The sequence below is a fragment of the Saccostrea cucullata genome, unplaced genomic scaffold, assembly GCF_032062105.1.
Source record: "Saccostrea cucullata isolate Sc308-1 unplaced genomic scaffold, CSIRO_AGI_Scuc_v1 ctg145, whole genome shotgun sequence".
Taxonomy (NCBI): domain Eukaryota; kingdom Metazoa; phylum Mollusca; class Bivalvia; order Ostreida; family Ostreidae; genus Saccostrea; species Saccostrea cuccullata.
In genome coordinates, this window is record NW_026931856.1 from 291515 (window position 1) to 304365 (window position 12851).

The 12851-nt window shown below is 34.7% G+C and overlaps 3 protein-coding genes across 3 annotated transcripts; 2 read left to right on the forward strand and 1 right to left on the reverse strand.

Annotated features, from left to right (window-relative positions):
- Positions 1–650: 650 nt before the first annotated feature.
- On the forward strand, positions 651–6372 carry LOC134233713 (proteasome subunit beta type-7-like). Its single transcript, XM_062715713.1, has 8 exons — positions 651–721; positions 2793–2874; positions 3399–3496; positions 4267–4407; positions 5121–5236; positions 5428–5486; positions 5727–5878; positions 6015–6372. Exons 1-8 carry the CDS (start codon positions 660–662, stop codon positions 6133–6135), a joined length of 831 nt encoding a protein of 276 aa, XP_062571697.1. The 5' UTR covers positions 651–659; the 3' UTR covers positions 6136–6372.
- A 74-nt stretch (positions 6373–6446) lies between these two features.
- LOC134233724 (protein FAM78B-like) lies at positions 6447–8320 on the reverse strand. The gene is made up of 3 exons (XM_062715721.1): positions 8127–8320; positions 7214–7324; positions 6447–7035 (listed from the first exon to the last, which is right to left on the reverse strand). Exons 1-3 carry the CDS (start codon positions 8318–8320, stop codon positions 6447–6449), a joined length of 894 nt encoding a protein of 297 aa, XP_062571705.1.
- Positions 8321–8656: 336 nt separating this feature from the next.
- LOC134233714 (polyisoprenoid diphosphate/phosphate phosphohydrolase PLPP6-like) lies at positions 8657–12137 on the forward strand. The gene is made up of 2 exons (XM_062715714.1): positions 8657–9077; positions 11721–12137. Exons 1-2 carry the CDS (start codon positions 8777–8779, stop codon positions 12101–12103), a joined length of 684 nt encoding a protein of 227 aa, XP_062571698.1. The 5' UTR covers positions 8657–8776; the 3' UTR covers positions 12104–12137.
- Positions 12138–12851: the final 714 nt, after the last annotated feature.

Genomic DNA, 12851 nt, shown 5'->3' on the forward strand with positions numbered 1-12851 from the left:
TGTACAACATACTGCAAAGACAACTTAAATATTGGAAATCTAAAGAGTAATTAAAAATACCTGAGTGTTTATCTTTCCGTGTGTTAAAAATGTGGAAATTGTTCATTTGATTAATCTTTGAGGCATTAAAAATATAAATACTGCACTTTAAATATAAGTAGATACTTTATAATTTCTTGAATTCTTTTATTAAGAAAAAGATTTTAACAAATTTATTTGCATGTGTAATTTGGTTAATACATGTATGATGTTCTGCATCTTTTTGACACCATCTTGTATAAACTGTTCATTTGTTTGACCGAGGTAAACCGGATTGAAATTTAAACCAGTTTGAAAAACTAGTTTTAAACCTTAAACCAAAACCTGAACCAGTTTATGTGCAACAAATTCGCCCAAAGAGTACATAAGCCTGTATGAAGTATGCGAGTCCTATGCACAAAGACACCGAAAGCGGTGGTGGATCACAATATTCATTGAATTTGCTTGTTTAAAAAAAATGCCAATATGGTGCTGTCGTTTGTCGATTAATTAAAAAAAACGAGAAAAAGATACAAAATGAATTATATAAAGTCCTATTTGGACTAGATTATTATTGTTTCAGTACTACATATATACCATGTACGAATTTCCATTGAACGATTTACTTAAAGGAATTCATCATGGCGTCGACTATGCTAGCCGAACCACCAAGAGGTGGATTTTCATTCGAAAACTGCCGCCGGTAAGAATATATAGTTGTTTTTACAAGTCAGAATTTATAGTTAACAGTTTGTTTGATATTTTTGTGTGGCAAGACATGTGTTTCACATCATAAAATAAGGTAAATAATGATAAACTGCCGGTAGGGTATGACAATGCAATTTTACTAAATTTAGTAAATTTTCACAAAAGAAAGGTGTGTTTTCGTGCTTGTTAGGTGTAGCATGTAAAGGTAAAGTTATTTTAAGACAAATATTTTAACATATGATTCTAAAGGTATGTTAAAGTGAAATATCAATATCCTCTCTTTTTTTACGTAGTTCGATATTTCTCTAAAGATTTCTATTAAAATTATTTTCTTTCAGACTTTGCAAAAACTATAGAAAACACCCAACTTAATTTTTAGTTAACTTAAATTAAAAGAATAATACGACATATTATATAACAAAATTTTTAATGCATTTCCATTTCTTTTCTTCAAAGTGTTTTTTTGAGCAAATTCAATCTAATTTGCTAGTCCAGTCTTTGAAATAACCTGGGTGCCCGATGCCCGAGACCTGGTAAATTTGCCAGCGGGCATGTGAAAATTCTCAAAGTACATGCCCGAAGGGCATGTGTGAAGTTTCTTTCGATTCACAATGTTTACTTTCTATTTCTCTTCTGTTACTCGCGTAAACTTGCTATGTAATGTCTTAAGATGAAATGCCAGTCTACATTCGTCTTTCGTTACATTATCGGTACGACCTGTCAAATGATTGTCAATCATAATCATTAACGTGTTTAATTTAACCTATTTGTTTGCAGGCCATGGTTGATTTAAAACTCTGGATACAATTTAAACTTAAGATTGAGAGAATTTAAAAAAAAAAAAATTGTCATGAAAGTTCATATAAAAACCTTTTTTTTTTTTTGTTGCACAATCATATCTCTGTTATATGAATGAATTTTGAGTAGGGCATGTACAAATTTCAATGGGCTGGGTTAAAATGACAGGTATACATGCCCGAAGGGCATGTGCTGAGAAAGAATTGTTGTGAAGACGTACATTGCAACTATATGGGTTCTTTTCTTTAAAAATCCTGTTTCTTCAACTGAAACAGACAAGAAAGTTATTGTATAGCCTATGGTTTCACTAAATCACTTGGGAAGTGTAGACTTACTCACATTATATCATATTTCAGTTGCATATTTTCATTACAAAGTCTAAAATATGGAATTTATTTAAATTCTTAAAAAGAGAATTTTAGGATCTGCCATCTATATGCAATATATATACCGTATTATCCCTATTAACCGCCCGGGCGCTTAGAAAATTGCAAAAAATCTTTGAAAAAAGAAATAAATTCAAAGAACCACTTAAATAATGTTTAACTTTACTTTAAGTGAAGATAATCAACCCAAATTAAGCTAAATGATTCATTTTCCACCGAGAAATTGGATTATATACAGGTTTCATTTTCAGTTTCTTCAAATTTTGGCAGATTTACTAATACGATTTTAAATGATTATAATCACTGTCCAGGGGGCCCTTATTTCCTGACAATTGAAAAAGACCTAAGGGGGCGCTTGTAGGGGCAGGGGCGGATAATAGGGATTATACAGTATTTAAATTTTTTGTTGTTGTTGTAAACTTTGATTTGGTTGTCTAAAAATTCATATGAGCCTCTTAGGTAAGTTATGGAAGATTATTTTTACTGAGTTTACATTTAACAATGAAAAAAAAATCTATTTTAACCTTAAAAGCTCAGCTTACTGCAGTCATTATTACTTAGATTATTTGAAGTAAAAAGAGTCAGACCTAGAGTATACTTGTTAAAACTGTTATATACATGTAACTTATATTGTACATGTGTTTTTTCCAATTTAACAGGAACAAATGAATCTGTTAATGTTATGTAACATGAAGATCACTCAAATCATATATGCTCTTTTGCCCTGATGTAACTTGGTTTAAGATTCATCATTACTTTTGGATTCATAGCACATTAAACTACACCCACTTGCAAAATTAGTGAATCTACAGTATACATGTACTTCAAATTTAGCCTTCTGACATTATGTTATGGTTATTGACACTTCTGTTCTATTTTCAGGAATCAAATGTTTGAAGAGAAGGGAATAAAGGCCCCTACTGCTTACAAGACTGGAACAACAATTGTTGGTGTTATTTATAAGGTAAGTCAACTCAAGATTAACTAGTGCTGCTAGTAATTTTAATATCCCTTCATTATTGTGAAAAAGATGCCCTCTTTTAATGTATTTGGCGTAGTGGTCTGGTTTTCTCCAGAGTAAGGAGTTGATTATGTAGTGTATATATATCTTTGATTTGAATCCCGCTTTGGGGTGTTGAGACCAGTCCTTCAAATGAGAGTGTATAAATCAAGATTTGTGTTGCAGTAGGTGTTGGCACAAAAAAAACCCCTCATTTGCTCAATGCCTTGAGTGCCGAGTACAGGTCTAAATTTACAGTTGTCCACCAACATGTAGTGGCATCTCTGAATGAGTGAAAAATTCTTGAGGGGGATGTTAAACTAACAAATAAACAAACAAAAAGCCTTAGGGAACCCTTCAAATCTTCAGAGCAATTACAATAAGTTTAAAGCTTCTTAAGATTTGTAGAGATGAAAGTGTTAGCATATTAAAATGTCTCTTTTTTTAGGATATTTATAGGTGATATATTATCGAAGTCTCTGTTTTAGGATGGTGTGGTGCTTGGAGCTGACACCAGAGCCACAGAAGACACTGTTGTGGCAGACAAAAACTGCAGCAAGATTCACTACATTGCTGATAATATATAGTAAGCATTGTCTATGTCAATATAATATTTAAAGGATTCATAACGTATGTTTGGTCTGTTATTAGCCTTTTACTAATGATTCCTAACTGATTCTTGGCCCACTAATGCATATCATGTTTAGTTTGAAAACATTTCATATTTGGGGGTAACCATATTAGAAGTACATACCTGTTATTTTATGAGTATTTGCATTTTGACATATGATCTCAGAAATAACTGTAAGAGTGTTGTATGAAGAGTTTTTAGCTCATCAGGGCTGAAAGAGCTAAAACAAGTTTTGCATGGAATGAAGCATGGAAAAATATTTAAAAGTTTCTTAGTCTCAAGAACCACTGGGCCAGGGAAGCTTAAACTTATGTGAAAGCATCCTGGAGTGGTGTAGTGCAAATTCTTAATACCGGTAGTTCAAATCATGATCCTGTGGGTTAGGGGATGTCACAATAGGGATTCAAATTTTCACATTGAAACATACAGGCAAAATATTTTAAAATCTTCTTCTCAAGAATCTCTAGGGGTAAGAAAAACTGAAACTTTTGTGGAAGCTTTCTGAGATAGTGTAGAATTTTAATTGTTCAAATCATAATCCCGTTGTGTAATGTGGGGCAACAATGAGTATTACAAAGTGGAAATCTGGGTGAAGAACAGAAGGGCCAAACTTACTCAGGTGAGCATTTTGGCCCATGGGCCTTGTTGATGTATAGATCTTGATTGATACTGTGTTTTTGTATGGTACTGCAGTGGTGTTGTATAGAATCTTTTGATTGTTACAGTTGCTGTGGAGCTGGGACAGCGGCAGATACCGAAATGACCACTCAGATGATATCATCCCAGCTGGAGCTACACCGACTTAACACTGGAAGGAAGCCTAGAGTGTGTACAGCTAACAGACTCCTTAAACAGATGCTATTTAGGTATGGATAAAAATATGCTATCATCTTCATCATCAAAAAAGAATTTTGAAATTAAAAACATTATGAGTTTGTCTTTATATACTAGTACATGTATCTTATAAAAAGATCTCTGATTAAGGAAGCTCTAAACACTAACAGAAACTGCTTTTTGGTCTTGGAGAAAAATATATTATATAAAGGTGTGCATATTGAGGCAATTTCATTTATTTGTAAGATAGGGTACCTGTCTTAAATCCACAGGAAAAATATCTTAAGACAATGGATTATTTTATGAGCAGAAATCATTAAATGAAAAATTAATGAAAATGAGAAATTCAAATACTTATTCTTGGTCTTGTATAATGCTAAAATATTCTAATCTATTAGAAATCCTGTACTTTAACTGTAAATAACACTTTTTAAAATCTTACTTCTAAGGGCAGATCACTCTAACTGCATAAAACTACACTATGAATAGAGGTCTTTAGTTTGCAGTATTTAGAGCTTCCTTAAATAAGAAATTTCATTGTTATCCATTTTCAAAAAAAATTAAATCTCACACAAAATTTTTATATTAATTTACAATGTTATATTGAATAAGATTACTTTTCAGAAAATGAAATTAAATGCTCATGAAACTTTTGGATGACAATGCAACAAAATTTTATCTCCTTAGAAATTTCTGTATTTACAGTACCCAGTACATGTATATTAATCTTTGCACTTCTTTTCAGGTATCAAGGTCATATTAGTGCTGCCTTGGTCCTGGGAGGTGTGGATTCTACAGGTCCACATCTATACAGTGTGTATCCTCATGGGTCCACAGACAAACTTCCCTATGTAACAATGGGTATGCATATTTCTTTTCTTACCTGTACTTTTACCAATGTATGATCTAAGATTCGTTACAGCAGTTTCAGTGCTATTCAAGCCCATTGTTGAAATTATATTTTACACCATAGAATTCTCTTTTTGGGCCTAAAACAATACTAGCAGCAAGTATTATGCATTTACAGTAGTTTTTTTTATTTGAATTTATAGGTTCAGGATCCTTAGCAGCTATGTCAGTTTTTGAGAGGGGATTCAAACCAAACTTGGAGGTAATTTACTGCATTTTTGTTGTCAATGGGATTTTTAATGTTGCCCCTTACGACTTTTTACTTTGAGACATATAAGCGTATACACAGTTTTAGTGAAAATTGAATCTTCAATACATTTCAATCCCCCTCCCAGCCACCAAGTACTATCTCAGTTATGGAAAAAAACCTGATCATTTCTTAACAATAGCAGGTTTTAAATTCTCAAATGCTGATATCCTAACTTTATATAATTGTAAACAGAAAGAGGAGGCCAAAAAGCTTGTAAGAGATGCGATAGCAGCTGGTATATTTAATGATCTGGGGTCAGGAAGTAATGTGGATGTCTGTGTTATAACTAAGGACAAAGTGGAATATCTACGACCCTATGATGAAGCTAACCTTAAAGGACAGAGGTAATAATCATTATTCTAGGAATGAATTCATTGTAGTCGTTGGATTCTGATAACTGTTGATACAACAGTAGATATTCAAATGCTTTTCTGGGTTATTTTGGCACCCCACAACGTAAAAATAAACGAATCTTTTCAGGCAAGGATCCTATAGGTACAAGAAGGGAACAACTGCAGTGCTGAAAACAGAGGTCAAGAAAATTCCTTTTGACATTGTGAAGACTACAGTTAAAGCCGCAGAACCAATGGAAACTGTTTAAAAGAGGACAGTTCTTTATTGAAATAACTGTGTAGGACTACAAAGACTAAAACAAATTCTCATCTGAAGTGCTTTTCTGTTATATCTGTACATCTAACTCAGAGAATACCTTTTTGCTACAGTGTATAAGACTAATTGTATATCTGTGTAATAAAACAAACACATCATTTGAAATATTGTTACAAAAGTTCATTTATTTGCTGCTTTTATAAGGTAGAAAATAAATATGACCAAAATATATGTTGTTAAAAAAATTTCTTTGGCACTTTGAATATCACAGATCAAATATTGCACTAGTTTCCCAAATGTGCATCACAGTTTACAGAGCTTGCTGTCAAAGCGAATGACTTGATCTTCCAGTGGTTTGTCTTTTTTCCAAACAGGGGGGATAATTAGCACCTCAGGTCCATTCTTTGGTCTCCAGACCAACAACTGTGCACTGTTTGCATTGGGAGGCATCAAAGCACATCTTGGTATAGGGATTTTATTCTCCAACACATCAGGTTGCTTTGGCATTGGATTACTGATCAGCTTGGCTCTTTGACCTAATGGTTTTGTTGGATCCACTGCTATTTCTAGACACATATTCCATTGCACTGTCTTCAGAATATAGGCCTTGTGGTCAGACATATTCCAGGCTACCAGCCAGACGTAAAACGACTGGTCTCGGCAAATGTGAGTTAGGTTTGGTTCAACTTGATTGCGATTGGCTGGGTTTCTCCAGGTTACATGAGGGTGAAAATTGTCATTCATTGCAATGGTGGCTGACTGGTACATCTTGCATGGTCCCTCAAAAATGACAGTCTCATTACGAGAGCCATACCATGGATAATGATGGCCATCACAATCACTGATCATAGACTGTTGACCGCTGGTCAGTTCTGGAAACTCCCAGCTTGTGCTGAAAAAAGAGAGAAAAGTGGATTTCGTAGGACAATACAAAGATTATGATCTGAATCATTAAACACAGGTCGAGGAAATTAATTTTGCTTGATGGAATCATATTCATATCAGAGTCAGACTATTAGTAAAGTTATGAAAACAGAGAGGCTTTTATAAACATTTTATTTGACACTTACTATCCTTCATCATAAGTGTTGTGAAACATCATGTCTGTGCATGCTTGGATCCAGCCTACTTTCCACATTTGTGTGTCATTCATTGGTGACATCTCTATGGTTGCAGTAACTCTACAATAATTTTTCCAAGCATTAATGTATATAAAGATAATGGTGAGGTCAGCCTTAAAAATCAAGGGATTGTTTTACAATACATGAATAAGAGATCAACAAGCAGTTTTTTTTTCCAAGTATGAAGGAAAAATATCATTGATATTTCATTTACTGAAAGATAGTATTTTTTGACCATTGAGTTCCAAATTATGGACCGCAGTGTTTTCCCTTTATTTCAAAGTAAAGGGTTAGAGATAAGTTGTAACAGGCTAGGGGCTGAGGTTTATGAACAAAATCTCTAGACCTAACTACAAATTTTTATTTCAAAGCAGCATTTTTGTCAATTCGGTCAATTTCTTTACCACAAAAGGGAAAACATTGTTACCCGAAATAGGGGGGGGGGGGGGGGGGGGGGGGGGCAGTCACTTTCCTTAGTACATACTAAATATTCTCTTTAGCATTTTACGAGTGGGGGGTCTTTGTTTTCTGTGGTTTAGAGGGGGTGTCATTTTTTTCCTTACTTATCTTTACAATGAAATTTAAAAACCCTGAAAACCAGTAACTTATGCTATCGAACTATGTTTTGTGGAATTAACGTATTAAATAATATTTAATCTATAATCCAGTGACTCAGAAGAAAGCCCCATCTCCTGCCCAAAGAGGATGGCTCCACGGTTACGGACAGAAGTTGACTCCAGTAGGAGCCAACCTAACAAATCACGGGAGGGGAAGGTATTCTATAAGCTTACCTACTTCAGCTTTTCTAGCGGATATTTAACATTACAGACCTGACGTTTAAAATAGTAAACTGTATAGTTACCTAAAGTTAGGTGTTCTGTATTTTAGCACAGATGCTGAGCTTTCATCAATTGATGTTGGTTGTTTATCTATCTTGGCATGAAAGTTGAGGACTCGGATTTTCTGGTGAACTTCTTTCGAGTTTTCCGTGCCTATAGCAGTTTGTTTACACCATGCTTCCGATGCATTTAAGCCCATTGCTTGGTCCATCTCCATTTTAAACTTTTGTTTTAAGGTTGACAATATATCAATGCTAATTCTTTCAAGCGAACTAGCAGCAATTAATAAAGGAGCTCGTCTCAGAATGTTTGCGCCCTTTTGTTGATCGTATTTTCCCGCTTCCCGAAATACTTTGCGCACAATTGTTACGTCATAGACGTTAGTCTCTGTCATTGGCTGATTAAAGATTTGTTATATGATGGGAAAAAATGCTGAAATATCATTTTATATTTTTTTAATAAAGTTTTTATTGTAATATCATGAATATTTACTTCACAAGTAAAATTTGCACATTGTAACTAATATAAACAAAAGTGTAAAAATAGTAGCATATCCCACAATTCCAATGTCCACTTCCGATTTAAAAGCGGCACGCTGATTTTGTAGGGGTTAGGATAGATTACTGCAAATGACTTCATTTTTCAAAATACTATTTCAGTCTATTTAAGTAGGATGTCAGCCATTCAGCGAAGAAAAAGGCGACCAAATGGAGGGCATAGAAAAGACACCCCGGATGTAAAAATAATGAAATCCATGGACTCTTTTGGTCGATCGATCTCGTCAATAGATTACCAGTTGACTCAGAAATGCAGCATTTGTGCCCGGCCAAATTCTCAGCTGGGAAACTTAAGACCACTGATGAAAGTCCTTGAAATTTCATGTCACGGGATCCCTTGGTTATTAGGAACTATTGGTTTACTTTTATCTGTTCATAAGCACGAACATTTAGAAATCCTAATGAACTTACTAATAGGTAAGAATTCAACAGTTCATTATTTATATACTCTGTGAAGTTTGTTTTATTGCTTTAAGCTTGTAGCTTGCATAGTCATAAAGTTATGTAGTATTTGTCATTTAATTTACTCCAGTTGTTTTAGTATTTCTGCAAAAGTATTATGTATTGTAGAATAGCCCCCAGTGATTTCTTCTCGTTCCCTTACCCCTCATTCACACATAGACGACGATTCTACTATGATCAAAATCTGGCCAGAAATGTGGCTAATCGTGGCAAATCGCAGGAGAAATGTAGTGGAGTCTTCATAAGCGCAGTTTGATTGCAGGAGGGTCTTTATGACTGGAGAGGTCTACGCTCTTGCCATGCTTATTTTGAACATGCTCAAAACAAGCATAGCAGGGTCATGGCCAACAAGAATTGCGAGGAAGTTGTAAAAAGAGCATAGTAAAAGCGCCGTAATCGTATAAGCAGTGCAGAAGCATTGTGGAGAGATCTTTGTGATAATAGTATAATTATAGCACAGTAAAAGCGTAGAAACTTACCAAGTACGCTCCTACACATCTTGGCTAGCCAAGGGTTTCTGATACGCTACTCCCCTCATGAACCCTTGGCATACGGTGAAGTCAAAAGACGGGATTGTTTATATCAAGTGATCTCGAATCTATCAGGTACACATAGATTGCGTCATTGACAGAAATAAAGAGGCATGTTTAAAAAAAAATTAAATGAAAGTTTTTTTTCAAGAATAAGTAAGAAGCAATAATTGAGTCATGGTTATTTATTATTTATAGTACAAATCTGAAGCTTCAATATAAATTCTTTATCACATATTTAGAAGATATTGTATGACACCATAGCTATTTATAGAATTGCGGCCAATTTTATGAGTCTGTCAAAAATAAAAATAAATAAATAGAATTAATGTTGCAATGTACTTTTTATACTTTTTTTTTAAATAAACAAAGCATTTACATGAAATGTTTATAGATTACCAAGAATTCGTTTAAATCGCACAATCAGGAACTACGATTGTAATCCCAATCTCATTCGTTTTTTCTCTATACATGAATACATCATCTAAACATCCAACATCTTTCTTTATGTGACATACTAAATCATGATCGCTAAATGTTTAATTTCATACCAATGAGTCCTAAAATTAAGCGTCGAATTGACTCAGTCAGAATTACCTAACTTCCCTCTAAGAAGCTAGAAAGCTAAAAATAAAGACAGGGTTTTCCAGTGAAAGTTGTCGAAAATTTGAACATCGGTAAATTCTTTTTTTCCCCAGAAAAATTTGTTAGTCTGTTTGGACTAATTAGCTACAATTTTTTATTAGTCCGAGTGAAAATGTATTAGTCTGAGACTAACGGACTAATGTTAATGTCGAACCCTGAAAAAACAATTGCTGATTGGTCGACCGTGTGTATCAAATCCCAATCAGAACTCTAGAAAAAAAAACCCCAACTTCTATCAACACCGTATGCCAAGGGATTTTGAGGAGAGTAGCGTACAGCAAAACTCGGTTATAACAAAGTCGCTGGGATCTGTGAAATTACTTCGTTACATATGTAATTCGTTATAACCGTATAAGAAGTTCATTAAATTTATATAGCTTGGGATCCAAGATGACTATCAGGTACACACAGATTGCATCATTGACAGAAATAAAGATGCATGTTTAAAAAAACATAGCGAAGATGGCTCCTACAATGCTCTAACTATGTTCCCAATACGACCTCTCTACGTTCCTGATGATCCAACAAAGACCTAAAATGACCTTACGCTGATCATATCACGACCTCTCAGACAGCAGTTGTTTTTATAGCACTGATATTTGACCAAGCATCATCTGTCAACTACATTTAAAGGGTGACAATATACTTGATGATTATTTGCAGTTGAGACTTCGAACTTTTCACATCTTGGTACAATTACAGTCGAAAATGTCCCATAAACCATGTGGTAAAGGCCGTGAAAAGTCTGTGATCGCAGGATATATATGCATCATTGCCAAAATCGTACTAGAAAAATCTGCGGTTGCAAGATATAAACTAGTATACATCATCGCCCAAATCATACTAGAAGTGTGATACAATCGTAATATGATAGGCAGCACTGTACCGATATTGTTGTACAGTCATCTAGGTCTGTGTAGTGTCGTTGTATGATCTTGAATGTTGTAGCAGTAACGTAGCATATACGCAGTAAATGTGGCTGCTGGTTGGCAACGGTCTCTGTAACATCGTATTAGAAGCGTGTTAACAGCGCTTTAGACGTAGGGACATCATAGTATGATCCTAATGAAGACCATTATTTGCCACTGATTGGCTCCGATCCAAAACTTTTTCAGATCGTGGCTTGAACGAATTGATCGTCGTAAAGTCGCAGCTCTGTGTTGAAGAAGGGGGGTGTAAATTCAAAATGACCCAATCATTTTATGAATAGTGACCATAGTTAGACCCACATGTTCTTTGACCTTCCCAGGTACTGAATGGGATGTTGATATATGTTTGAGAAAGGGTAGTGAAATTCGGTACATCTGATTTTTAAATAGATTGGTGTCTGACTAAGGTGTAATTTTTTCATAATTATTGTTGTTATCATTTTCTATCGTTAAAATTTACAAATTTGTTAAATACCTTACATATTCTTTTCCAGGACTGGTAGGAGATCTCATTATTATTGCTGCACTAAAGATGCTTGTTCAGCGAGAACGGCCAGCCTTTAACAAATCTGATATGTTTGCTACAGTCTCAGTCGATAACTACTCCTTCCCATCAGGCCACTGCTCCAGGGCTATCATGCTAGCTTACTTTTTCTCGGAGAAGGCAAATTTAGAAGCACCTATACTTGGACTGATTGTCCTATGGGCACTTGTTGTGTCCCTATCCAGGCTTCTCCTTGGTAGACATTATTTCAGCGATGTTGTGTTTGGAATGATCTTGGGAGCCCTAGAGTTCAAACTTTTGGCCTATTACTGGCTTTCAAAAGAAAACTGCATGTTTGTTTTAGAGCCATTTTTTGCACATTTTCACCTCTGAAAGCTGTGATCATCCATTTTTAATATCCATTTTAAATAATATAGAGACATACATGTGGTACAAACTTTGACGAATATGCAAGATAATATACTATGTAGAATAATCTGTTTTAAAAATGTCATATACATGTATGATACTTAATTTGTGCACTATTGTGATTATTTATGAATTGTCTGTACTACGTATTTGTGATACATACTTAATTATAGTTTATACACATGTACACTGCTGAGATTGCATGAGCTGTCAAGTCAACTTTTTAGCTCACCTGAGCCAAAGGCTCAAGTGAGCTTTTCTGATCACAATTTGTCCGTTGTCTGTCGTCGTCGTCGTTGTTGTCGTTTTTGTTGTTGTTGTCGTCATTGTCGTCGTCGTTGTAAACTTTTCACATTTTCATATATGCCAATCAACCAAACTTGCCACAAAGCATTGTTTGTTCAAATGAAGGGCCAGGCCCTCATTCAAGGGGAGATAATTGGGAATTAATGAAAATTTGATGGTATGTCAAGAACCACTGAGCCAGGAAAGATGAAACTTATGGGGAAACATCCTCAGGTAGTGTAGATTCAAGTTTGTTCACATCATGACCCTCGGGGGTAGGGCGGGGCCACAATGGCCGTCCAAAGTTTTACATAGAAATATATAGGAACATTCTTTAAAAATCTTCTTCTCAAGAATCACAAAGCCATAATTGATCATATTTATGTGAAAGCATCCTCATGTAGTGAAGATTCAAGTTTGTTCAAAT

Coding starts and splice junctions, on each gene's coding strand:
- LOC134233714 (XM_062715714.1), top strand. CDS start 8,777: ATGTCAGCCATTCAGCGAAGAAAAAGGCGACCAAATGGAGGGCATAGA. Junction 9,078..11,720: donor CCTAATGAACTTACTAATAG/GTAAGAATTCAA, acceptor ATTCTTTTCCAG/GACTGGTAGGAGATCTCATT.
- LOC134233713 (XM_062715713.1), top strand. CDS start 660: ATGGCGTCGACTATGCTAGCCGAACCACCAAGAGGTGGATTTTCATTC. Junction 722..2,792: donor TCATTCGAAAACTGCCGCCG/GTAAGAATATAT, acceptor TTCTATTTTCAG/GAATCAAATGTTTGAAGAGA. Junction 5,487..5,726: donor GATTCAAACCAAACTTGGAG/GTAATTTACTGC, acceptor AATTGTAAACAG/AAAGAGGAGGCCAAAAAGCT.
- LOC134233724 (XM_062715721.1), bottom strand. CDS start 8,320: ATGGAGATGGACCAAGCAATGGGCTTAAATGCATCGGAAGCATGGTGT. Junction 7,325..8,126: donor TACAGAACACCTAACTTTAG/GTAACTATACAG, acceptor AAATTATTGTAG/AGTTACTGCAACCATAGAGA. Junction 7,036..7,213: donor AACACTTATGATGAAGGATA/GTAAGTGTCAAA, acceptor CTCTTTTTTCAG/CACAAGCTGGGAGTTTCCAG.